Source organism: Sinocyclocheilus rhinocerous, unplaced genomic scaffold (genome assembly GCF_001515625.1).
Source record: "Sinocyclocheilus rhinocerous isolate Xijiao unplaced genomic scaffold, SAMN03320098_v1.1 scaffold1676, whole genome shotgun sequence".
NCBI lineage: Eukaryota > Metazoa > Chordata > Actinopteri > Cypriniformes > Cyprinidae > Sinocyclocheilus > Sinocyclocheilus rhinocerous.
The window spans coordinates 707,537-734,971 of record NW_015644618.1 but is presented as its reverse complement, the minus strand read 5'-3'; the positions used below and the strand labels follow the sequence as shown (position 1 = coordinate 734,971).

Here is a 27,435-nt window from a genome sequence, read left to right as displayed (position 1 = left end):
TCATAATAAGAGCTAACAATGTTTGGAGTACACAATGTCATATATAAGCTAGAATAGTACAAAAAAACGAAAATAAAATGCAGAAAAGTAAACCTATATTGTCAGTGGCTGTCAGAGTTCTGCTGTTGTACTTTGGACTGAATTGCTTGCATGTGTTTATTTCCTGTTGTACAAACGTCTTATACTTTTATGAAGGCTATTATTGTTTATTTAATATTACTGTTAAATAAATAATAGTAGTATTTAATAATAGTATTTGAAATCGAGAAACGTTTGGGTGTTAGTGATGGTGATTTTGACATTAGTGCAGGTTACATTGTTAGACCATTAGATGGCGACAAGACAGTCTTTATTAGTGAGTCAGTAACAAACTAAATTTTACTGTAAACAACATCTTGTATGTGTGTGTGTGTGTGTGTGTGTGTGTGTGTGATTAATTACTGTGGAAAGCTATTGGTATATTGGTATAGCCACTGCTATATATAAACATTCAGATGTTTTTGTCTGTGGTAGTATTATTATTATTTAATAAACAATATTTAATATACATATAAATTTTTCTCTTTTTCCAGGTATGGATCCGGACAGAACTTTATATACTATATATATATATATATATATATATATATATATAATATCAATAAACACAAAAAAAATATTTTCACTTTACAGTTTTGTTTTGTCATTGTCTCTTAGCTGAAAGTGACAGTAAAAGACAAAAATAAATATGCAAAAGAAGCTTGACAACCAGACTCCAGATGACTGGCTATGGTTTAGACCAGCTTTTATTTAACTACATAATATTACACATCATTTGAGACAGCCTTAAGCTCTCAGTCTTTTGCTGTTTCTCTTTCCCTCTCTCTTCAGCCAAGGTTTCAGTTTCCATTCTGAGTCTGACACTCCCATCTCTAGGAGAGGTCAATAAAGCCTGCACCACCTTCCTCATCAAACAGGTTCTGAAACATTTATCATACAGACGTCCTAGATAAGGTAAGTGCATCCCTACAATTACAACGTTTTTTTTTTTCAGTTGGTCTACAGTAGTTTCAACAAAGCTATTTATATAGGTTACATGAATCTGATAGATATCATATTTAATATAAAAAATGTACTTCAAGAGGCAAGGAAATGCATTTCCAATTTTAAAATTACAATTAGAATACATTTACTTTTTAAAATATATTTTGGCCAGAATAAATACTGTACATTTAAATAAAACACATATTAATAAAAATGTCCAAAAATACATAAGAAAAATAAGTAACTAAAATTATTGAAAAAATATTTATGTAAATATATAAAAATATATGTATTGGAGAGTTTTTGCCTATCTCGATAGACTAAATAAATAAAATAAATAAATATATATGTGTGTGTGTGTGTGTGTGTGTGTGTGTGTGATTAATTACTGTGGAAAGCTATTGGTATATTGGTATAGCCACTGCTATATATAAACATTCAGATGTTTTTGTCTGTGGTAGTATTATTATTATTTAATAAACAATATTTAATATACATATAAATTTTTCTCTTTTTCCAGGTATGGATCCGGACAGAACTTTGAGAACAAAACTTCTCCAGTTGGAATGCCACTTCACCTGGGCTCTGATGAAAGATGATATAGATCTAAATGATGTTCTCAATAGACTGCAAGAACAGATTAAGTTGTACCACGTAAAGAAAGAAGGACTTGCCCGAACTTACAGTGCTTTGGCATATGTTCAGTTCCTTCTGGGGTTTCACGAGGAGGCACATAATAATCTCATGACATCCGTGAAGCTACTCATGGAATGCCACCGGGATGAATTTCATAAAACTCTCATTGTCACTTATGGAAACCTTGCCTGGTTAAACTACCACATGAAGAACTACACAGAATGTGAAAGTTACCTGAAGAAGCTTCAGAAGATGAATGAAACCTTTCCAACTGAGTGTTCATCTGTTCCAGAAGTGCTTGGTGAAAAGGGATGGACTTTTCTTAAATTCTCACGCAAATATTACAACATAGCCAAAGAATGTTTCAGGAAGGCTTTAGAACTGGAACCAGAGGAAGGCGAATGGAATGCTGGTTATGCCATTGCTCTGTATCGCACCGAATACAAGAGTTTCACTCTGGAGAATTCGCCTACAATAAAGCAACTGAGACGGGCCATTGACACGAATCCAGAGGATGACGTTCTCAAAGTCCTCTTAAGCATGCGACTGATTGTTTACAAAAGGTACAAAGAGGCTGACAGTTTGGTAGAGAAGGCTTTAGAAAGATCTCCAGATCACCCACATGTCATGCGATATGTTGCGATGTTCTTCAGGAATCAAGGAAGTGTGGACAGGTCAATTGCTCTTTTGAAGCGAGCGCTTGAAAGCTCACCCAATTCAAGTTTCATACATCATCAGTTAGCTCTTTGCTATAAGTTGAAGAAAATCCAACTGCGGCAGGAGGGAAGTCACCATGCCAAAGGGTCAAGAGTTCAACAGATTCGCGATCAATGCATCTATCATTTAGAAAAGGCCACCAGCCTGACAGCCTCCTTCATTTCTGCAATGAGCGATCTAGCGCTGCTGTATGGAGAGAACCAGGATATGTCACGGGCTGAGGAGCTGTTTCAGGTCACTTTCAAAGCAGCCGGAGAGAAAAACGACAATCTACATGTTGTCAATTTTTATTATGCTGAATTCCAGCTCTACTGCCACAGATGTGAGTCGTTAGCTATCAAACACTACATGGAATGTCTGAAGATGAGCCCGGATTCAGTCGAAGGGAAGAGAAGTGCCTACAGTTTAAAGAAGACTGCTGACAAAATAATTCAGAGAAACTCGCTGGAAGGGGAGGCTTATGGGATACTAGGGTTCCTTCATAAGGTAAAAGGGGAGAAACGTCAAGCCATTGAGTGCTATGAGAAAGCTCTGAGTTATGAAGACAATGATGAGTTCCTCAGTAACCTTAGTGCACTCAGGCTGTCCTTACAGTAAAGTCATCATATTATGTGCTTACACTATCAGTTGTTGTACATAATGTAATGCATTTGATTGTGCTTCATGTACTGACACTTTATGGCTATTTATTCTATAAATGTATAATGAAGATTAAGTCAGAAAATATACAATATATTGTACTGTACCTTTATGTTTATGTTCTAAGATTAAAGTAATAAAGCCTAACAGCTAGTTGGCTAAAAATATTTGACAGTATTTCTAAACTGTCATTATCCAAAGGCACTTTACACTGACATCGTGTCCTAACTACACGCGACGCGACAAGATTCCAGCGACAAGCAATTTGGGTGTCCACACCAAACGCGATGCGACAGAGTCAATCAAATATCAAAGCCAATCAGAAGCGTGTGTGGGCGGGCTCTTTCTGCAAGCGCTCTGCACTCGCAACTTTAAATGGATACGTTTATAATCTAATTCATAAATATTAAACCTTTTTAACATCATTAAATGTACATACTGAGTGACTGATACCATCTTTGTTATGGAATAGGCTACACTCGTTGGTTCGCAGTGAGTCCACAGTTTTAACGGTCATCTTTGCTTTAATTTATTTTCAAGATTAGAAATATAAATCATTAGATCTAAAACATTAGATCTATGTTTTGTTCTAAAACAAAACTATTGTTGCTTTCAGTATGGCTATAAGGTCACGCAATATGATATTTAAACTCATGTTAGACACGTTTAACTTTGAATAAAGCACATAATCACCTGAGATTATCTACTGTCATTTGAATGTTGTTGTTCCAGCCGCAAAACCTCTGATTAACATGGAAAAGATACCTTTTATCGCGTGTCGCGGCGTCGCGTCGCGTGTAGTTAGGACACGGCGTAAGAGTTTAACAGTTTAAATAAAATTATAATATAAAAATAATGCTTGTTTGTTAGTCTGGTTTTTTTCTCAAGCAGTTGTTTGTACAGATCAAAACCTATTACACAGGTAATGTTGGCCATAAGAAAGGTAAATAGTTTCCTTTCCGATCCCTAAGATAGTGTAATGTAATGGTTGCATTTCAGTGTGGCATGGATTTTCTTCCATATAGCAAACAGGTGAAATTAAACGTAATTTTATTTTATATGTTCCCTCCACGAAAAAAAAAATGTCATAGGCTAAGAAATATAAGGCACTGGTAAATAAAACATTTACCTTTAAACCTATCATCCAGCCACCTCAATCATTAGACAGCAATACAATCCAAAGCTGGCCCAAGGACATTCACTTATGTCCTTAATATTTAATTTGTGAGCTGTAGAGTGTAAAACTGTGTATTTGATTACATTTGTTTGTATTTGATTACATATACACTGTGTGTATTAGATTACATTTTGATGTGTGGATCACATTTCATTTTTGCACAGTGGCAGCATTGTATTTAAAAGTTTTTCTCTAGAATTTAAAGGGGTCATATGATGCGATTTCAATTTTTCCTTTCTGAGCAGTGTAGAGTAGCGCTTGTTGTTTGTCGTTTCTCCGATCACAAATGCAGACATGGTTTTATGTTACGCGGCACAATACGCAACGCGTAAAAAGACAGTATAATTCATTATAATCAGTAATTATGTCCCCACTGGATGCAACAAATGGGTTTTACTGGTTTTGTCTCGTCGCGCCGGTACACGGCCTCACAATATGATAAGGGGCGTAACATTTCCGTCACACGCTTGAGGTATTCGGCCAATCACAACGCACTGGATAGCAGGCCAATCAGAGCACACCTCGCTTTTCAGACCGATGAGCTTTGTAAAAATCGACGCGCTTCAGAAATGCGGGGCATAGAGGAGAAACAATAATGTACATTATGTGGAAAATAATGTGTTTTTGGACCTTAAACCGCATAAACACATTGTATTACACCAAATACACAAAATAATGTTCTTTTTAGCAACGTCATATGACCCCTTTAAACTCATGTTCATTTTCTTTGTGGCACAATTTCTGCAGGTCCTTAATGAAAGGCAATGCCATAAGTCAATTGCATTTACCATTGTTCTTTCTAACAATACTTATGTGTTTTAGCATCATGATTGCACGTTTTACAGTTCTTCAAGTACACAAAATATAAAATAAACTGTCCAGTTAAAAAAGTAATTGTGACTATAATATGACCATGATTTGATAGCAGATTCTGGGTTACTTAAAGGCATAGTCCAGTCAAAAATGAAAATTCTGTCATCGTTTATTCACCTGTAGGAGTTTTTTTCTTCTTCTGTGGAACAAAAAAAAGAAGATATTTTGAGGAATGTTGGTAAGCACACAGTTGATGTTCACTATTGACTTCCATAGTATTGGGGGAAATACCGTGGAAGTCTATGTGGATCAAAACATTTTTCAAAATGTATTTTGTGTTCAGCAGAAGAAAAAAATTGTACAGGTTTGGAACAATTTAAGGGTGAGTAAATGATGACAGAATTTTCATTTTTGGGTGAACTATCCCTTTAAACTTCTTATTTAATGCAGCTGAAGACAAACATATTAATAATAAACTGACTCAGCTGGATCACATGGGATATGAGAAAATTAGAAAAAAATAGCTCATTTGATTAGACTTGAGCACAACTGTGGCCCAAAGGCAGGACAAGTACATGTGAATTTTTTGTTGCCACATGTCCTTCATCACTAAAGTGCTTGGTGAGAAGGCCTGGGTTGTTGTAATGTTGTCATGAAACTTTTATGGGTGAGTGGAATGCAGGATTTATCAGCAATTCAACAACTCAAGTGGAGAATAGAAACAAACCTAAGTTGCACAAGCTTCATTTTATTGTGTAAAAGTTTATTTTAGGATGTAAGGAGTAGCTCCTACAAAGCATACTGTTTTCCAGATGTTATATGCCTTTTGTACATCTCGGGAACAGAAACTGGCAGTAAACTGAACGGGCATGACAGGGGCATGACCTGTTTTTATACAGTCTATGGGCAATTTGGGAATGACGCATCTTTCAGGAACTGAAAGTAGTACACTGCATACTGAGCTAGAGAAACATCGCTGTCCCGCTCGTGTAGGCTACTTTTCCTCAAGATACAAATAAAAGGATGTCAGAGATGAGGTGAGCACAGTTTCTAAATCTGAACTAAAGATTTGTCTGTCTTGATTATTTGTAACTAAATGACAAACGGGAATGATAACAAAGGCTGGAAAGTTCTGAAATCGGACCGGGAAGAACTGAGGAGTAGCGTTAGAGGTTAGCTGTCGAGTTTCAAGTTAGGTTTGTCGTTCCAACTGTTCAGATTATTGGCTACTTCATTCTCAGTTAGCATAGTAGCAGTACTGTGGTAAGAAATAAGAATGATTTCCTCTTGTATAGACCCCTTTTCAGTTAGTAAAGATTGTGACACATTGTGACGGTTTTTTTTTAAATTTAAGGTGCGTAGCTTAGATGGAGGCAGAAAGATTCCCCTGTTCTGACAGGAGTGGCCTGACACACATACCGGATAGAGAAACCGAACGTGTATATAGTACAAACTGGGGGCATATAAATCTTTAGATGTCTATAATACTAACAGTGGCAATTGTAAGCAAATGCAACTACTTGTTCCCTTTCTCTACAATTGCACTTATAACAATTATAGAAAGCGAGACGACACAAACGGTTTCCTTTATGTTTAGTCTCTGGTCGTGAGTTAACTTGTTCCCCAATTTCTGATTAAGTGGGCATGCATGAGAAATCTTTAGACTTGTAACCAAACCATAATCCATACCAACAAAAGACAATAGTTTATTTAACCTTAACTGATATGAAGTGTGCGCTGCAAACGCGAGCATTTTTGATGATCATTTCTGTCCAGTCCGCTGGTTTTATTGCCACATCTGTCGTGTTTTTTTTTTGTTTTGTCAGTCAATGGCAGCAGGTATGCGATAAAATTTCAAATTTGACCCTGTACTCCATCTGACACTCAACAACACCACAAAATGACATTTTAAGCTCTTTATGTAGCCGACTCTGTGCTGGTTTGTATCGGCGGCCTCCAGTCATCCCTTTGTTTTGCCTCCAGCCAGAGCTAATGCTGTGACGTAACTGTGACGTCGGCACTTAAAGGGTCTAAAGAGCTAATAAACAGTTCATTTTGCACGGATGATTTAATATTAATGTTTTCATTGAGACAATAATTGTTATGATTGTGGTTTAGAATAAATTTGATAACTCTTAACATTTTTTTATTATTATTAAATGTGTAGTAGTTTATTAATAGCTTTATATTAAGGGAGACTTGAGTGAGACGAAAAATATGAGAAATTCAATTTGTATATCAAAGGGCCTGTTACCTGGTCGCTTGATGCTTTTTACCATCGCCCTCCTGAGGCGACAGAAAAGCTGTCTCCGTGTAACAATAGGGTTTACAAGACAAAAAAACAATTATGCGGTAATTAATTTCATGTCAAGTTTATGATTATGGTAATGAATGTTAAATGAAAGAGTTGTATCGTCTGAATCAGAAGGCTCTCTTGCTCCATTTGATAACCACACAAGCTTTTTATTCTTCATTTTAAAAAGTAAAAATGAAAATTTCATGGCTGAGCAGCACTGCTCATTATACCAGCAGCTATGATGCTGCAGCTCTCTCCTGATTTCTACTGAAGCCTATAGAATTCCAAAGTGTCAAAATAAATAAATAAATATACAAAGAAATGTAAAAGAACAAAAATAAATGAGTATGTTTTACTTTTATTTCCTTATTTATGTATGGTTGTATTTTCACATTTATTTTTAATTTATTTATTTATACATTTATTCATTTCCACTTTTGTTTATTTCTAAATGTATTTATATCAACATTTGTTTATTTCCACATTTGTTTATTTCCTCATTTCTTTGTCCATATGGTAATGAAGGGGGCGTGTTTTACTTCAGGCGTAGCAATCGAGCTCAGAGTTGTGGGCAAGGAAGAAGCTTTGAAAAGCTTTGCAAAATTAGGAAACATTAATGTGCTATTTAATTTGCAGTTGTTTCAAACACACTGATCAATATGCATATAGACTGAGCTGTTGTGTAAGTTTCATCAGCAATAAATGCAAGCTCTTATCAGCCACATCCAGTTTATTTACATGAAATGTGATTAATATTGGATGATTTAATGTGCACACACTTCTGTGTCAAATGTGTTATCAGATCTGATTTACTGAAGTTGCAGTTTCTGTTCGTATTCAGCTAAATACCAAAAATCCCGACCGGACATTTTATCTGGAAAAGAGTATGTATGTTCATCCTATACTGTTACATACAATTATTTTGATATTTAATTACTTAAACCAAGGTATACGATTTTGGTCATATCGCCCACTTCTAAGCCATTCATCCATGGACTTGAACTACTCAAATGCCTCAAAGCTTTTTCCTTGCTTAAGCCAGAACTCTGAGCTCTATTGCTATGTCTGAAGTAAATCAGACCCCCTTCATTGCTATATAGACAAAGAAATGTAGAAATAAAAAATAAAAAATGTGAACATAAACAAATGTAGAAATGAATAAATATATAAATAAATAGATATAAAATACGTTTAAAAAAAATACATTTATGCATAAAGAAATAAAAGTAGAAAGATTTATTTATTTAGATATATTTTGTGTGTGTTTTTTAAATTTCTTTGTAAATGTATTCAATAATTATTTTGGCATTCAGCACTGGGACTGATCAATCCCTGCATGGAAGATTTATGAGGTCGCTTGCTGGATAAGGTGTTAGTGCGGTCAGCAGGGGGCGTGCTCTCTGCATCCACATTTACTAATATTGTGGTAGGACATATAACCTACCATAAAAGTCTCTGTAGTTTAAATGATCATTTAAATGTAAGTCCTGACTAAAAAAGAACAGGGCGTTTCCCTAAAAAACTAGGAGTGTAGTCCTGGCATCCTGGCCAAATTTATCAGTCCATGTGCTTGTGGAGTTCAGGAGATTCTCCTGTCACTCTAAAGCACTTTGAGTTATATAATGTATAAATATATGTGTGTGTGTGTGTGTGTGTGTGTGTGTGTGTAATTAATTACTGTGGAAAGTTATCACTATAGCCACCGCTATATATAAACATTCAGACAGATGGTTTTCTCTGTGGTGGTATTATTATTTAATAAACAATATTTAATATACAGTATTTTTTGTCAGATATTATTTAAAACTAAATAGTTAAGGGGGTGGGTGTTCACATGGGTATATAATATAATATATATAATTATTGGAATATATAATTATTATAATAATATAATAATACAATAATTAATTTGTTTTCTTGTTAGTTCAATCCAGGACAGTTTACAGTCGAAACTGGATCAGCTGGAGTGTCACTTCACTTGGGACATTAAAAAAGATGATCTACTCCTAACAAATATCCTCAATAGGCTTGAGGAACAGGTCAAGTTGGGTCTAGGGATGGAGCTAGGAGTTGCACGAACTCACTGCTCTTTAGGATATGTGAAATTCCTTCTTGGGCGCAAAGAAGAGGCTCTTACTCACCTGTTGAAATCTGAGACACTCATTAAAGAAAACCTCGGGGTCAACAGTGACAAGACTCTCATCGTCACCTATGGAAATTTTGCCTGGATAAACTACCATATGAAGAACTACACAGAGTGTGAAAGTTACCTGATGAAGCTTCAGAAGATAAATGAAACATTTTCAATCGAGCCTTCATCTGTTCCTGAGGTGCTTGGTGAGAAGGGATGGGCCTATCTTAAATTCTCTCGCAAATATTATGACAAAGCCGCAGAAGTTTTTCAGAAGGCTGTGGAACTGGACCCAGAAAATAGCGAGTGGAACGCTGGTTATGCAAAAGCTCTGTATCGCACTGAAACTGGCACATATTGCTTTGTGGATTCACCTGCAATCAAGCAGCTGAGACAGACCATTGACATCGACCCAGATGATGATGCCTCTACAGTTCTTCTAGGACTTAAACTTCTCTTATGTTCCAAAGTGTTGAAGAATGAGTCTGAGAAACTGATAGAGAGAGCTCTGAAAGGCTCTCCAGAACATCCACATGTCATAAGATATGTTGGGAAATACTTCAGGAATCAAGGATCTGTAGACAGGTCAATTGAACTGCTGAGCACAGCACTTGAAACATCACCAAACTCAGGCTTCATACATCATCAGTTGGCAATGTGCTACAAGACCAAGAAAATTAATTTACAGAAAGAAAAATGGGAAGGAAATAAATATGAGGTAAATAAAGCACGAAATCAGTGCATTTACTATTTAGAAAAGGCAACTTCTCTAAAAGCTTCCTTTGTCTTTGCCATGAGTGAGCTCGCACTTCAGTATGGAGAGAAGCGTAATCTGCCCAAGGCAGAGGAACTGTTTGACAGGACATTTAAAGCAGCTAGAGAGAAGAGTGATAATGTGCATGTAGTACATTATCACTATGCTGAGTTCCAACAGTACAGCAACAGATGCGAGGAGTTAGCAGTCGAACACTACAAGGAGTGTTTGAAAATCGGTCCACATACTAGTGAGGGGTATAGAAGTGCAAAGAAACTGAAAAACATTGCCCAGAGATACATCAAGGATGACCCAGATGATTGGAAGGCCAATGAAATACTGGGATTCATTTATCACATGAAAGAGGAAATGTTCGGGGACACCAAGAGCTATGAAGCCACTTCAGACAATGAAGAGGATGATGAATCCCTCAGCAATCTTTGTGAGATTAATTGCAAAATATAAACTTTCTACAAAGATGCATAATTACCGGTAGTTGTTAAAAAACAAAAAACAATGGGCCTTATTTGTGTATTTATGTGCGCAGAAAACATGCACATAAATTTGTTACCCTTGTTCTAAAGTTGATGAATCCGGTTGATGCCAAATGACGGAGTGAGTCCCTGCAGCTAGTAATTTGCATGAAACATGCCCAAACTATGTCCACATAAGGCTTTTCCATACAGTCTGACATCTCTCCTTTTCTTGCTAGTTTGCTCTCTCTTTTAGTGTGGCATTCTCAAAATCGGTTTAAGACAAAAACTGTTTTTATTATAGTCGTACAATTGGGCCTACATTTTGTCATGGATTCAGAATGCTTTTTGTCTCCTCTGAAATGTAATTTTTACCTTACAGATCTGTTTGATTTACTCAGTTGTCTTAATTATATTGTATTTTGCTGTTAAAAAAAACAAAAACAAAAACTAAAAAAACCCTGCTGTAATACAGTCTTTCAGAATAGTAGAATAAATAAAATGTAGTCAGTGCCATATATATATATATATATATATATATATATATATAATAAAAAAGGAGCTTCTCCTTTGAACTGAAATAAAATTAAGGTGACCCGGTAGAATTCTTCTATAAAAACTAAAACTAATGCAGCCCTGTTAGTCTTGATATATTGATTTTGCAGTTGTACTTCCTTTTTAGGAAACTGAATGTCAGGTGTTACATCTTCTGATTATATTTTACTCATCTCTTCTCTGTATTAGGATTTCAGTTTCCTTCCCACTTAACAATTCACTTTTTAAGGTCATTATGCCGTTTCATTTGAATGTCATTTTGATGCATATGGTGTTGATGAGGAATGAGTAGTTTCATCATCTGTCATTGTATAGGGAACACACTGTAGGAATACTGGATGTTTAAGTGCAAATATAATTTGTGTTAGCATGTGAGCTTTACTTTTTATAGCATTAAACTTGTAATACTTTAGCAAATAAACTATCTGATTGCAGGAAACTCTAGAACTCATGTGAAAGAAAATCTTGGGTTGTGCAAATTTACATGATAACCTATGGTATTGATTATACCAACTAATGTTGCTTAAACTTGCAGAAGCAGATGTGAAATTATTTGTATGTGAGATTATTTGTAAGTAGCCTATATCATTATATGTTTAGCTATATTTAGTAGTTTGTTATTGTTGTATCTTTATTGTATAATAGACTGGATATTTTAACCTTTATATTCAAAACATTTTCATGAAGCATGAGATTTAAGGAGCTGAAGATACAGAGAAATGTATGTGTCCATCGAATCTGACATTGTTACTGATATTAAATAAATGTTGTTCATAGATATTTATCCTACTACTGGGGTATTATTTAAAAGTTGTTGATTACAGTGGCTAAAAGCAGCACTATGGATTTTAACAGTGGTTCATATAGATGATATTGCAGTTGTAATTTGTTCTTTTTAGAATTTACTTATTTTTTCCTCTGTTGTTGTTGTTGTTGTTGTTTTCCTGTTTTCTTATCTTTTGACAAGTTGACAAATTCTTATGATGGTAATTATGAGCATCTGCTGGTTGATTTGATTAGTAGCATGCATACAAACTTACATTAGCCTATTTCTTCAGCATTTTGAAGAAGAGAAAGAGAAGAGAAACCAACTCTAGAAACTATTTGTCATCCGTAGAATCCTTGAAGAACTGCTTAGTTGTAGCAAACTCATGATCATAACAAAATACATAACTTGTCAAAAATGTCAGACCATGACATGTACCCTTTATATCTGAATCTTACAGCTCAGAGCGACTGGCCAGATATCTAGAGATCAGCACTGCCCTCTACTGACTTAAATAACATACTACAACTGGAGCTTTAGTTTTTATATCCTGCATTTGTAATTAAAGGAAAACTCACTGACTGCTTACACATTACTATGAAATTTGAGAGATCGATAGAGAAAATATATACAATGTAAGTCTTGATGTGTGTGTTTTTAAAGATTGCTAGTGTAGATGAGAAATTTTTTGTCGAACAGGAAGTCAATAAAAGGCACGAGAATTTTTATACATATACAACTCCTCTATCAATTAAACATTTTTAAACAAAATTTGATTAAACAAATGAAAAAAAAATTCAAATTGCTATCCCAACGCTATGAAGTGGCTGGTATAATTATCATCAAGTCTTTTTTTTTTAGAAGTATAATAGTCTACTTGTTTGTCTTCACATGACACCAATTTTGGGTCTTTGCTCAGGCTGTTCTTTTGGTTTCTCTGACAACGACGAATGACAGCGACTGAGAACAGCAGAAGAGAACTGGAGATCAGGGCGAACCCACTCAGAAAGAATGTTGCCGTATAAGTCCCTGTGGTGTCTACCAACCAACCTATGTATTAAAAAAAAAGTTACATGATTATATAGCTTATATAGACATAGCTTTTTTTTTTTTAAATAACCTTTATCCTTCCAAGAAAATAACTCTTTTAATGTGGTGAAATGAGAGCAGGATGGTTAATGTGTCTCTGTACATTAATAGTTAACCACTTATCAGGCTATTTTAACAGGGCACATCATTACAAAGTGACAATTGTGGTTAAGGTTTTTTTTCTTCTTATTGTCTTTAAAGAACACTCCAGGTAATATTTAACCTATTTTTTATGTACTGCATCAAAGGCATGGTGTTGATTACCACAGAATATAATAACAACTCTTCACTCATCACAGTGACAAATTAATGTGTATATAGATAATTTGAGGCTCTTACCTCCAATGGGTGGGCTGACCAGATAGGGAACAGCGTGGAGGAAGTACACAACCCCAAGAGCTGAAGAGAGGTATGTTGTCCCTACAATATCTGACGTTACCACAGGAATGAGGGCAACATAGGCGCCATCAAAGTACCCATAGAGCACAGAGAATGGTACCAGCAAGACAAATGTGTGTAAGAGGGGGATAAAAAGACAGCATAGTCCCTCCATTCCCACAGCAAACATGTAGCATATATTCCTGTACTTCTTCAGACATCTGGGAGAGATACAGAAAGTGTTAGTCAGCATGATCAGAAGCAAACAATCAACAATTTTTGTTTGTTTTCCTACAGCCTGAGCAATTGTTTTTTTTTTCTCTAGCTTTTTGACCTCTATGAATCATTTATCAGACAAGAAACCATGACATGTACTCTTGTAAATCTCAACTCTAAACTGACAGCTGGGTCAATGATAAATCTGAAAACATGTTCAAAGGTATTAAAAATATATTCTTTGTCTTCATGTCCATTTCATACGTTTTAGAAAACTTTTTTTAAATGTCTTCAATTTAATGACTCTAAATGTGTCAAAAATATCACCATATTTTCCGTACACTTTGAATACATGGGTGTCACAATCCCCAGTCACCAGTCTATTCACTATCCTCTATTACAGTCCTCAGTCACCAGTCCATTCACTATCCTCAGTCACCAGCCCAGTCTACTGGGAACGACATTTCCCAGCATCCCTTCTGGTCAACACCTGCACTCAGTCAGCCATCACCACACCTGCCACAGATGATGTCATCACGCCCTGTATAAGAGCAGTCACTCACCACGTCTTCCTTGTCTGGTCTCGTCTCTCCACGTATGAGGACTGGCTACTTCCTTGGATACTTACCGGTAGTGATGGTTAAATGAAGCTTTGCGAAGCACCTAGGCTTTCCCCTCAACTGTATCGTAAAATGGTTTGTTACTCGAAGCTTTTCAACACGTTGCACACTAATGACATCTTGTGGTCAAACGTGAAAAAAGGTGCCTCAGACCACCCAGGCATTTTTGGACTGTTTCATAAAATAAATCAATTTGTGCTACGAAAACAGTATAAGGCAATAAAAGATAAAAATGTCATTGTACTTATACAACGTATATATAAATTAGTCTGTGCATAAATTTATTTAAAAAAATAAGCATCACTCCTGGGAACGACATTTCCCAGCATCCCTTCTGGTCAACACCTGCACTCAGTCAGCCATCACCACACCTGCCACAGATGATGTCATCACGCCCTGTATAAGAGCAGTCACTCACCACGTCTTCCTTGTCTGGTCTCGTCTCTCCACGTATGAGGACTGGCTACTTCCTTGGATACTTACCGGTAGTGATGGTTAAATGAAGCTTTGCGAAGCACCTAGGCTTTCCCCTCAACTGTATCGTAAAATGGTTTGTTACTCGAAGCTTTTCAACACGTTGCACACTAATGACATCTTGTGGTCAAACGTGAAAAAAGGTGCCTCAGACCACCCAGGCATTTTTGGACTGTTTCATAAAATAAATCAATTTGTGCTACGAAAACAGTATAAGGCAATAAAAGATTAAAATGTCATTGTACTTATACAACGTATATATAAATTAGTCTGTGCATAAATTTATAAAAAAAAATAAGCATCACTCATGTATGGGTAATACATGATCAAAATGAATGAAGATTATTGTGGAATGGTCAGTTGAAGTGTTTGTGAAGTAGGGGTTAACACAGACTGAACATGCACAAAACTACACGTAAATATTTATTCGTATTATAATTTATTCTTATCAAAGAAGTGAATGACACTTAAACCTGCACAGTGGGTTCGTGTTATTTGAATCAGAATATGAAGCAGTCACGTGGTTGTGTGCAAAAACTTAGCTTCAGACGTCACATGTCACATGGTTATGGCAAAACGTATCAAGCTCCGGTACAGTGCTTCTCTGTTAGATGTTTCATTTTTTTGATACAAGCTTCGAAGCCTCGGTGCCGAACATCACATCACTACTTACCGGTAGTACTTCAGTCAGTCTTCAGTTCCACTCTTCACTAAGCCTTCACCACACACCCGCCAACACCTGCAAAAAAAAAAAAACTGTTCATGCTCAAGCTAAGAACAATCCATCTTCGTTGAATTATATACTCACATGTTTGCTGCTTCAATACCTGTGAAAAAAGACTTTGTTGTTGACATTATGTCCTCTCCTTCTGTACTTGTGACAGAAGACCAGACCCGCAACCATGATTTCAGCGGCAGTCACCACAGAGAATATTCTGTGTTCCATTTACCAAAATGGCAGCAGTATAAGAAGGATATGTGGAGGAATTCCTGCAGTATTGTCATTTAACATCATGGGATGACAGAGTCCTGATGGTTTTGTTTTGGAGTGGACTAGATAAGACTCTCTACATGGATACCAGTGGGAGAATTTGGCGTCACACTTGAATGGTATTTAGATATTGTGCTGTGGCTATGTGGCTCCCCATATATGGTCAGTGTGGTGGAGCAGGACAGCTCAGAGAAAGCAGCCCCTGTCAATCTGAATTCTAAACTGAGGGATCTTCCTATCATATCTGTTCAAAGGACCAGGAAAACCAGTTCAGTCATGCTAGGTCTGTCCACTTCTAAAAAAGTATACCCTTGCCTATTTCATGGCCTTTCATATGTCTGCTCCAGGCCACATATCTGTTTCGGAGCCTGTACAATCCCCCAAGCTCAGGCAAAGATGCTAGTCAACCTCAGCCCATAGAAGGAGGCTGAGCAAGAAGAGATGGTTCTCAGCGGCTCCAACCACTGACCCTGAGTCCGTTCCAGTGTTGGCTCCAGCCCCTGAGTTCACTCCAGTGTCACCTCCAGCCAAGGAGCACATTACAGAGAAGTCAGTAAAGAGTCCGCTACAGAATGCTCTCCAGAGTCCACTCCAGAGTCTGCTCTAATGTCTGCTCCAGCCCCTGAGTCCGCTCCAGCGTCGGCTCCAACCAGTGAGCACAGTACAGAGATGGCGCCATTTCTGGAGTTCAGTAACGAGTCTGCTCCAGTCTCAGTGATCTGAATCGAGCCCATTCTGGCCCCAGAAGTCAGTGTCAAGACCATTACTCTAAATCTAAATCTACATGGGAGCCCACTCTAACCCCTGAATTGGCATCGGAGCCCGCTCGTGCCTTTGTAATAACTCACCATTGAAGTCCAGTCCTTGAGTCCAAACGAGAATTCCTTCCAGACCATAAACCCACTCCAGAGCCCCTGACCAGAGTACAGTGATGGCCCCAGTCCTTATCCCTAGTTCTATGCCTGCTCTGGTCCCTGAGCTCAGCCCTGTGCCCGCTCTTGTCCCCGAGCACAGCCCAGTGCCTGCTCTCATACCAGAGCTCAGCCTAGTAAACTTTCAACCACCAGAAACCTCAATTAACAGGGCAACCAAGTCAGAATCTCCAGCAATCATGAGTGCTAGACCTGAGTCTCCTGAGGTCATAGCCCATAGGTCAGTACCCAATCAGATTGTTCCCAGCCTGGAGGATTCAGAGTCCCTTCTGTCACTGATTATTCTCCCTATTACGGCAGTAGACATACTGTGTTTGGGCCGCACACTCCCCTACCACTCGTAGCAAAGTGGAGGTGTTAGTTCCCAAATTGCCTGTTTGTCCTGATATGACCATTGAGGTCGTTCTTGAGTTTTTCGGTCTGTCAGTCGGCGACCCAAGAAGGCAACCTTGGGTTACTTGGTTACCCACAAGTGGCTGTGGCTGCCGACAGAATCTCCTGTTTTCCTGTATCCTGGCCAAGGCGGCCGATGGAATCTTCTCTTCTTCTGACTTTTGCCTGTCTTCAATGTCCTGACCATGGTGGCAAATGAAATCTCCTGTTCGCCTGTCTTCTGTGTCCCAGCCACAGCGGCCAATGGAATCTTCTGTTCTCCTATCTCCTGTCTGTCAAGACCAGCCCTCCAGATGCCTGTCCCTCAGCCGGCCCTCCAGACCCCGGTCCCTCAGCCGGCCCTCCAGATGCCTGTCTCTCAACCGGCCCTCCAGACGGTCCCAAGTCAACCAGCCCTCCAGATGGTCCCAAGTCAGCCGGCTCTCCAGATGGTCTCAAGCCAGACATCCTGCTCGGAGATGGCCCCTGAGGCTATTGCTGACCTCTCTGTGCTTTATATTTCAGTCCCTCCACATCTGCCCTGGTGGTCATCTACTCTGCTGTGGTGTTCTTTAAGCCCATCTACATTACTCGGGTAGTCATCTGCTCAACCTTGGAGGTCTTCAGCACCATCTACGCTGCTGTGGTGGTTGTCTGCTCCACCGTGGTGTTCTTTAAGCTCATCTACACTACTCTGGTGGTCATCTGCTCCACCTTGGAGATCTTCAGTTCCATCTACGTTGCTCTGGTGGTCATCTTCTCCACCATGGTGATCCTTAGTCTACACTGCTCTGGTGGGCATCTGCTCCACCGTGGGGATCTTCAGTTACAGTACTTCTGCTCTGCCTTGTTGGCTTCCTGCTCATCTGGCTCCGCCCTGGCTCAAATTATCCTGGTTTCATCCTCCCTCTACTCCCCAGTTGGACCTGTATTCGTGCGAGGTCGCACCTTCTGGGAGGGGGAGTACTGTCACAATCCCGAGACACCAGTCCAATCACTATCTTCAGTCACCAGTCCAGTCCACTGGGAACTACATTTCCCAGCATCCCTTCTGGTCAACACCTGCACTCAGTCAGCCATCACCACACTAGTCATAGATGATCTCATCAAGCTCTGTATAAGAGCAATTACTCTCCACTTTTTCCTTGTCTGGTCTCGTCTCTCCACGTATGAGGACTTACCTGGCTACTTCCTTAGATACTTACCGGTCTTCAGTTAGTCTTCATTTCTAGTTTTCACTAAGCCTTCACCTCACACCCGCCAGTACCTGCAACAAAGAACTATTTATGCTCAAGCTAAGAGCAATCTATATTCATTGAATTATATACTCACCTGTTTACCACGCTGCTTCTCTAAAATACCTGTGAATAAAGACTTTGTTGTTGACGTTACATCTGAGTCTTCTCCTTCTGCACTTGTGACAATGGGAGTATACACATTTTAATCATTATTTATTTTATTTATTTGTCATTAATATTATTTTCTTCAATTTTCAAATGTTCTTTTAATGAATTCATGATATCAGGACAGTTTTATCACCATGCCATTTTTTGACAAAAAAATGTTATAAATAAAAAATCTAAATTAATAAAATGTTAATCAGAAAATTCATGCAAAAGTCATTGCATGTGTATTAAGATCTAGATAAAATGATTGTCATGTCATTGACCCAGCTTTTTATTGAAAAACTAAATCTGTGCTAAGAAAAATTGTTAATCAGATCTTAAGAAAAGAAACAACATGTGGCTCAGTCAATAAATGACCTATTTCTGTTTTTGACTGTAATGCAATACTTACACTGGACAAAACAACATACCTCCTGTCAGTGAGCCAGCCAAATGTGATGTTGCCAATGATGTCAATGACCCCAAGTATGGACATCAGGAAGGCAGCATGCTGATGACCGACACCTACATCCAGCGCATACGGTACTAGGTACACAAACGGCAGACTGCACCCACTGGCCAGCAACAGGAAGGAGCCTGCCAGCACCAGGAAGTCAGGCATGAGCAAAAAGTGGTATTCCTGCATGGACTGAAAACAACGTTGTTTAGCATCTAATTCTAATTTATCTCCCACAGCCTTCCCTGTAGGAACGCTGTTCACCGTGGGTGGCTTAACACCATACTCGCACTCGGAGTCCACTGGAAGTGGACAGGCCTCCTCTTCTTTTAGAATGATGGGCCGTAACAGAGCTCCACATACACACAGGTTAGACACAAAGCCTCCTAAAATAAGGAGGGCCCCCCGCCACGAGTAGTGTTCGATTAGCAGCTGCACTACTGGGGCAAGGATGAAGGTCCCGATGCCACTCCCAGACATGGCAATGCCATAGGCCAAAGCCTTCCTCTCACAGAAATAGATACCGACCATGGCAATAGCAGGAGTGTAGCAAAGGGCAAAGCCAAGCCCTAAAAAAGAAGAATATAAAATAAAACCACTACATACAAAGTACAGAATATGGGTCTATAGGTCAGTGTTTTATTCTTAGGGCTCTTACCAGTTAACACTCCCAGGGTAAGGTAAAGATATTTCAGACTGGTGGCGAAGGAGCTGAGGACTAAACCTATGGAGGACAGGAATCCTCCTAGTATTACAGCTACACGGCATGACAACCGATTCCCGATCAGGCTTCCGAGTGGAGCTGCAAAAAGTAATGTGAATAAACATTGTGCAAATCATATTGAATAATATGTTAAGAAAAAATCATAAAAACAAAAATATTTTTATTATATAGAGTAAATATTTAAATAATATTTACTGTAAGCTGGGTTTCCATCCATGTACACTACTATACAAATAATTTAGGGCCTTTTTTTTTTTTAAATAGAAATTGATACTTGTATTTAGCAAGGATTAAATTAAATTGATCAAAAATGACAGTTTTACATAGTTACAAAAGATTTCTATTTTAAATAAATGTTCTGTTCTTGTGAACTTTCTATTCATCAAACAATCCTGAAAAAATGTATTACGGTTTCCCCAAAAATAGTAATCAGCTGTTTTCAAAATTGATTATAAGAAATGTTTCATGAGCACCTAACCAGCATATTAGAATGATTTCTGAAGGATCATGTCAAACTAAAGACTGAAATAATGGCAAGGGCCGGATTAACATAAGGGCTGGATTCAAGAATTACAGTAGCGTTCAATTAAGGCATCTACCAAGGAGATTTTAATAGTTCTAATAAATGTTTAATTCAATAATTAAGAGCCTGCAATATAATGGAATATTAATTGTTAATTATTAATGGAATATTAATAATTAAGTGTTAAATGACTTTGCAGTATATTCAAAAATATGTATTATTATTTGTTTCCATCTTTTATTTATTTATAAACAATTTATTTATTCCAATTGCCCTAACCCCAGCAAAACATTTATGTTGGATTGTGTTGCCAGATGGGCAGATTTATTTTTTTGGCGTTGCCTTCATTTTGATAGGACAGTTAGTTGACAGGAAGCGAAGTGGGAGAGAGATGGGATTGGGAAAGGTCCACGAGCTGGGACTTGAACTCAGGACGCCCGAAGCACAATGGTGCTATATGTTGACCCACGAGGCTATCGTGAATTTTAGCCTAAGTCAAGCCCTGATATTCTCCTCTTCTAGGGCCAGAAAGAAGATGTTCTAATAATAAAACTAGCCTATTTAAAGTAAAGAGTCATATGCTCAAAAGTTGTTGCTGTTTCTGGAAACCTGTTTGCTTATATATTTATACATATCTGGTGTAAATGCATTTATGCTTTTAATGTGTTGTAGCCTGGAATATTTAGTATACATACTCATTGTATCTCTGTGTTTGAGATTTGTTTAAAGGGGTCATATGATGCTGCTAAAAAGAACATTATTTTGTGTATTTGGTGTAATGAAATGTGTTTATGCGGTTTAAGGTTAAAAAAACACATTATTTTCCACATACTGTACATTATTGTTTCTCCTCTATGCCCCGCCTTTTTGAAACGCGTTGATTTTTACAAAGCTCATCGGTCTGAAAAATCGAGGTGTGCTGTGATTGGCCAGCTATTCAGTGCGTTGTGATTGGCCGAATACCTCAAGCGTGAGACGGAAATGTTACGCCCCTCACCATACTGTTGATGCGGTGTCCCGGCCGGAGCGAAGATACAAAAACTTTAAAACCCATTACAAACGAGGCATTTTGTTGCATCCAGTGGGGACATAATTACTGATTATAATGTCTTATACTGTATTTTTACGCATTTCATTGCATTGCATCGCGCCGCGTAAACATAAAACCCTGTCTGCATTTGTGATCGGAGAAATGACAAACAACAAGTGCTACTCTACACTGCCCAAAACTCGCGTTTGAATCATCAGTGGCAAATCCTTAATATATGAGGGCCCTGGGGCCCTATGTGTTCTCAATCCGGGCTTGGGCTGGTGAAAATTCAGCTTTGCCATCACAGGAATAAAATTGTAAAATGTATTAAAAAATAGAAAACGTTATTTTACATTGTAATAGTATTTTACAATATTACTTTATTTTTTATCCAATAAATGGAGGCTTGCTGAGCACATTTGACTTATGTTCAAAAATGTATATAAAAAATTTATTTCTGAGAAAATATGTAGATATTGCATAAAAATGCTGGATGGAAACAAGAAGATATGAATAAAATTTCCAAAAGGTGCATAAAAATGTAAGCATACACATTCGCTTTAGGTGGATTTTTTATTCAGTAAGAAGGAATAAGCTTCAACAAAAACACATTTCTGAAATGAATTCATATGCACATCAAAAATGTCAAGTGACATTCTTCCAACCACTAAGCAAACATAATATCGTCAGATTGTTTTGTCTGTGTTTTAAACGGCCACTAATTTTTTAATATTACATTACACATTTTGCAATATTATATTACACAATGTTCATTAAATGAAATATTCAACATTTTTTAATTTAATAAAAGAGTCACAGTCGCAACAACTTCCATTATTATTTTGCACCAGTTTCCTCAGAAGTGAGGATTTTGTTATATTGAACACATGGGATGGAAATGCTTTACTTGGTAATCGTCTATATTGTGATTATTCCGCTAATGAGCCACTCTCTCATACTACTTGACATCATACAGTATTACATGAAATACAACTATGTGCCTCTACAGACTCCTACACAGCCCCAGATACATATCAGCCATGTGATAAAAGAAAACATGTCAGCCAAACACAATATCGGAAAACTTTAAATAATAACAGCATTTCTTACGTCTTTTGTTTACTAGTCAGCTGCCTAAAGATGGCCTTTCCTCAGCAATGTAATTCTTAAGATTGCTGTACTGTCAACAGCAGACAGTACTGGGTGTAAGGAAAGCAAACAGGCCTGTTTTTTTGGGTCAAGCTTGCGACACTGACGTGTCCTCTCAAGATGTACGGTGTGTGTTGCTGACTTCAAGAGAAAGTTTTCAGCCTCCCACAGGCTGCAGGTCTTTCTTAGTGTCTTATGCAACAGCATTGTCTCAGATGGGCAAAAACTCTGTCTAAACCAACTGTGTGACCAATCTAGAAAAGAGAATTTGTAACTGAATTCTGCTGATGGAATCCCTACTTCAGACTGGGCCAATAATGATGACTGTGATATACTAATGTCGAATGACTTCAGTGTCCAATATGATTATTACATACCACACAGCATGGTTGTGCAGTCCACTAATGAATGAATCCATGCTGTCCCAGAGTAATCTCTTGCAAAGTGCATCTGAAACTCAACGAAGAATATGGAGATGCATCTGAAAAAGAGAAAAAGACAACTCTGATCAGACAAAACCCACACAACACAAGTTGTGGTCTTTGAAGGATCATATTGTGCCACTTCAAACTAACAACACGTTTTATAGTCCAGTGCCATTCACAGCCAGTAACAACGAACAGCCGTGCAGATCGTGGGTGTCTAGATATGAAAGGCTGAGATGGGGTAATGAGGCACAAGTCTCTGCAGTGCCTGTTCTGCACCTGAACAAACAAAACTAGATCACCATGCAGGTCATTCGGGTCAGAGCACTCAGTGTGGGTATGACAGCCAGCAACTCTCACGTCTTCCGCCACTGAGACAGCCGTGTCTGGCCATCAGCCATCAAAGAAGGAGATGTGCTTCAGTCAACCGTTCCACAGACAGTGAAAAAACCCAGTCAGCAAAGCCAGTCAGCAAAGTTGCAGTCTCAAAGGGTAAAATCTTACTCTAGAACTTGAATAACACGCACATATGTGGATGATAAGAGCTTTGAAGGGGAAAGAAGAGAATATCCATAAGATAAAGAAGAGGTTAAAAAGACATATATTTTTATCCGAAGATCACTGGCTGCCCTTTAAGCTCTAAAAGAGTTTCACCATCTGGTACCTCTCTGGTTGATTATTACCACTTATCTCAACAGGACTTAAGAAATGGTCAAAAGAGTCCTTGTTTAAGAGGTGAGAGGTCACATAAACTCTTTTGTTCTCGCCAGCCTGCTTGCAATTTCATCCTACCTACATCATTAGTGGATTTGCAGACCCGTTCTTCAGGTTCTTGCATTTCACACCTTTTCATGTCAGCCAATGTACATTTCAGTTGAACAATAAAATAATTATACAGCGTGGTCAGTTCAGGACGTTCCTTGCCTGAGGGGAAAGACAAAATACTGCTAAACAGAACAGCTTGTTCAAAGCAGTATAAAAGGAAGGACTTTAACTCTTTAAACATATTACAGAAAAATGTCACAAGTGTGTTAACATAACCAAAGGATTTAAAACACCTAAGAGTTGCTGGTCATTAGATGTAAAAAAGAAAAAAACAACATCAACAACACTGTGTTATCTATATCCATGTCTGAAGACCTGAAAGTTGTTTACAAGTCTGTCAAATGTAACCTGACCTCAAAGGCTGCTGCAGAAACACCAGATAGCTCTTGTCACTTTGTGAACCAGTGACTCATTCTAGGTAATTCTCAGCGTGGAAAGAACTAAATATAGTTGTGCCTCATGTACTGTGCTAAACAAAAGTATGTACTATTTAACAGGTTAACCCCATTTGAGAAACAAACCCTGACATTTTAAGGAGACACAATATTCTTAAGGTACTGAACATCAAGTTAAACTCTATGGTATAGCTGAAAAACCCCACCTATCAATAAAGTTTGCTTTAAACTAGTTCTAGTTCTACACAGGTATGAATAACAGCATACACCCTCCAAAAAGCTTACCTCGTAACAGCTCTGGTGCAAACAGTTACCACAAAGCAGCCAGCCACGATCATCCATCCCCACCCTCCATCAGGTGGAAGGACGCCTCCTTTCTTCTTTTCCTGAGTCATGGAGTCTGTCCTTCCCACAACCTTTATTTACCTCCAAAACTCCAAAACACCCAGTCTCAAACACACGTTGCACCTCTCTGCCGCCACACTCACACCAGTCATGGAATTCCTTCTGCAGATGTGAGGCCCGGTCAGTGACTCTGCTGAGCGCAAGATGACACAGTCAGCAAAACAGACAGGAATAAGTAACAATCTCAGCTAAAATGATTAACAGGCACAATGGGTGATGTGCATATTCTCAGAAAATGTGACATCTTCCAGGGTTTGGGGCTCCTTTTTGCTCTTACAAATGATTCACAGTAAAGAGTGAAATGATGCATGACTGCATTCATGGGAAGTGTTTATGAGAGAGAGCCCAGCTTGACGGGTTGCCATATTAACTTGAGACCTTGCAGTCGGCCTCCCTGACCCTTCTGACCCCTTTGTCCTAATTAAAAAGCTGCTCCCCCCCCCAAATACCATCCAGTTTTCGGCATCCTAAAAAATATACCTTGACACTAGTTGTCAATCTATTAAAATAAGAGACAATGGTGTGGAAAATGAGATGCATACTTTAGAGCCATGAAGAGCTACAGTGAAAACAATCAAATGTGGCCATGTACACAATGTACTCTGTCAGGATAAGATGATACCAGTTTTTGTTCCCCTTATTATGCAACTGAACTGTAGTTTATGACTCTTCTAATCTAGATATCAGTCAACTGTGGGAACAGTCCCAATTGCACATTGTTTCAATGCAACATGAAAAACACATCAACTCACCAGATTTCTTTGAAGGTATAGGCTTGTCTAATTGTCTAACTGTTGATTTCTGGGATTATTTACTCTCCTCTTTTTATATTCAAAGTATGCCTTGTCAGTATATAGCAAATTTTATGTGTGTAAATGCATCTCAGATTTAAAGTGGTTTCCTTCAGAAGTTGTCTACAAGACAGAAAGCAGCACAGAAAGCCCCCCTTTTATTGATCCTGGATCAACATTACTGTCCAAAAATATAGACTAAACCCAATACCTACCCCTAAACCTAACCCTACCCATAATTTATTCCTAAAACCAGTGTGAAATTCTTATTGGTTAATTAACAAGGGTGTAGAAGCACCTAACCCTGATCATAAGCCTAAAACAGAATTTATTCCTAAAACCAGTGTGAAATTCTTATTGGTTAATTGGAATGTTGTTCCAGGATCAACAAGGATGTTGATCCAGGAACATGTTGTACTATGTGAAATCACGGTCCACCCCGCCCCCCATTAATAATAGTTTTACATATAATTAGCCTATATTTTGCACCTGCAAATCTTAAAGACACTTGTCATGAATTTGCCTAATAATCAAATAGGTTAAACCTTAGAAAGTTCAAGGTTTAAATATCAAATATAAAAGATAAAAAATATTTGCTAATTATTAGGCCTACATTTGGCATAGTAAAACCCAATATATTATTATTATTATTAGATATTTATTTTTTGAAGAATGCGTCAAATCGTAACAAAATTAATTTATTCTAATAGGCCTAATAATAAAGTAAGAAATCTGAGAAAGTTTCATGTCGTTTTGTTTTTCTTTGTTTTTAACAACGGAATATAAATCCACCAGTGCACGTCATTCGCTTGTTGAAACCAGATGTTTAAAAAACTTCTCAAAGTGGTAAATAAAGGCACTTACCATTTTATCAAACAACCGCAAACACGGTCCAAACTTTCCCCATTCAACTCCTCTGCAATCGCATGAGCTGGTCCAGACGTTTGAAATTCTTCTGCACATTCGTTTAATTGAGTTGGTGCAGGATGTTCATCAACATCCTGCGGCTTCCACCAGCGAACAAGTTTGCAGCTGTCGGAACATCGAGACGAGCCTGTTTAGACGTGTAGCCTGTCCACTCCCCCTACACGTGAAAAGAAAATGATGCAAGCATGGCAGGACATAAGTGTGGATTTCCCTCTCTTACTTGCAAAACTGGCTACTTGGGACTTGCCCTAGTTTCAGTTCGGTTGAGGAACACGCCAGTTTTCAAACGTGCTCAGCATACAGCAATTGATCATTTCATAAGTAAGATCTATCAGGCCAACCTGATTTTTAATTGCTGGTAAATAAATTCAGAAGAAACTATTCAATAGACACGTAAGGGATAATGGACAAGATTTTTCGAAGTTGTAAATTAAACATTATTGGTCTACATTTTACAAGAAAATACTATTTCAGTCTTCAAAATTTAAAGTTTAATTCAATGTGTTTCTTGGCATTTCTTGGTAATTATTTGTGTGAAAATTTTCATGTCATATCATCCTAATCCTACATCTTTTTTTTTTGTTTTTTTGTCAGTGTAGGAAATATCAAACAGCTGTATTCCCTGGGTGACCAATGAAGGGTTAATTCAACCCACAATGAAAAATACTATCATAATTTACTTTTCAAACCCATAAGACTTTAATTAATCTTCGAAACACAACTGAATATATTTTTATTAAACCTGAGATTTCTGTCCCTCCACACAAACCATGATTCAAAAAGTCCATAAAGACATTGTAAAAGTAAAAAAGGTAAAAAAAAAATTTTTTTTTCATTGTCTGCAAGAACCATGGTTGTTCTCATGTCAACAAATATCTCCGTTTGAGTTTCAAAGATGAATGAAAGTCGTATGGGTTTGGAATGACAGGAGGAAACTGATGGCAGCATTTTTATCTTTTTGGGGTGAACTATCCCATTAAGCATTCTAGACAACTAATATCTATTCCAAACGTGACTGTTTTAAATGTGTCACTAGTACAAAACATTTGCCAATATCTTTGCTACTAACCATCCTAATAGTGACAATTATTTTTATTGTTAACAAATTGCACATTTTGTCATTAAATTCTATAAAGATCTGAGGTTTGTAACTATTTAAACAACTATAGTATCATTTTCAGATTTTCTATCCTGAACCGAATAAACAATAGGGTCAACCTTATACTTTTCCCCATGGAATTGCAATTTGTTTCCAGTAACAGTTGAATAGTTGCATGTCAAAACTGGGATAATGACTAGTATGAAAGGAATAAAAAATATTACGAATAAGTACTAGTTTGAATGAAT

General features: G+C 37.7%; 3 protein-coding genes across 3 annotated transcripts; 2 read left to right on the top strand and 1 right to left on the bottom strand.

The window, feature by feature from the left end:
* Positions 1 to 1,545: 1,545 nt before the first annotated feature.
* On the top strand, positions 1,546 to 2,973 carry LOC107758418 (interferon-induced protein with tetratricopeptide repeats 5-like). Its single transcript, XM_016576140.1, has one exon. It carries the CDS (start codon positions 1,546 to 1,548, stop codon positions 2,971 to 2,973), a length of 1,428 nt encoding a protein of 475 aa, XP_016431626.1.
* A 2,973-nt stretch (positions 2,974 to 5,946) lies between these two features.
* On the top strand, positions 5,947 to 11,175 carry LOC107758425 (interferon-induced protein with tetratricopeptide repeats 5-like). Its single transcript, XM_016576144.1, has 2 exons — positions 5,947 to 6,042; positions 9,226 to 11,175. The coding sequence occupies exons 1-2, from the start codon at positions 6,029 to 6,031 to the stop codon at positions 10,649 to 10,651; spliced, it is 1,440 nt and encodes a 479-aa protein (XP_016431630.1). The 5' UTR covers positions 5,947 to 6,028; the 3' UTR covers positions 10,652 to 11,175.
* A 1,621-nt stretch (positions 11,176 to 12,796) lies between these two features.
* On the bottom strand, positions 12,797 to 26,162 carry LOC107758438 (monocarboxylate transporter 12-B-like). The gene is given in 8 exon segments (XM_016576166.1): positions 12,797 to 12,838; positions 12,840 to 13,030; positions 13,409 to 13,668; positions 18,869 to 19,463; positions 19,553 to 19,696; positions 22,698 to 22,801; positions 24,251 to 24,500; positions 26,026 to 26,162. Coding segments are annotated over 7 exon segments (1,446 nt in total). The 5' UTR covers positions 24,361 to 24,500; positions 26,026 to 26,162.
* Positions 26,163 to 27,435: the final 1,273 nt, after the last annotated feature.

Excerpts from the sequence above, each read along its gene's own strand:
- LOC107758418 (XM_016576140.1), top strand. The coding sequence starts at position 1,546 with ATGGATCCGGACAGAACTTTGAGAACAAAACTTCTCCAGTTGGAATGC.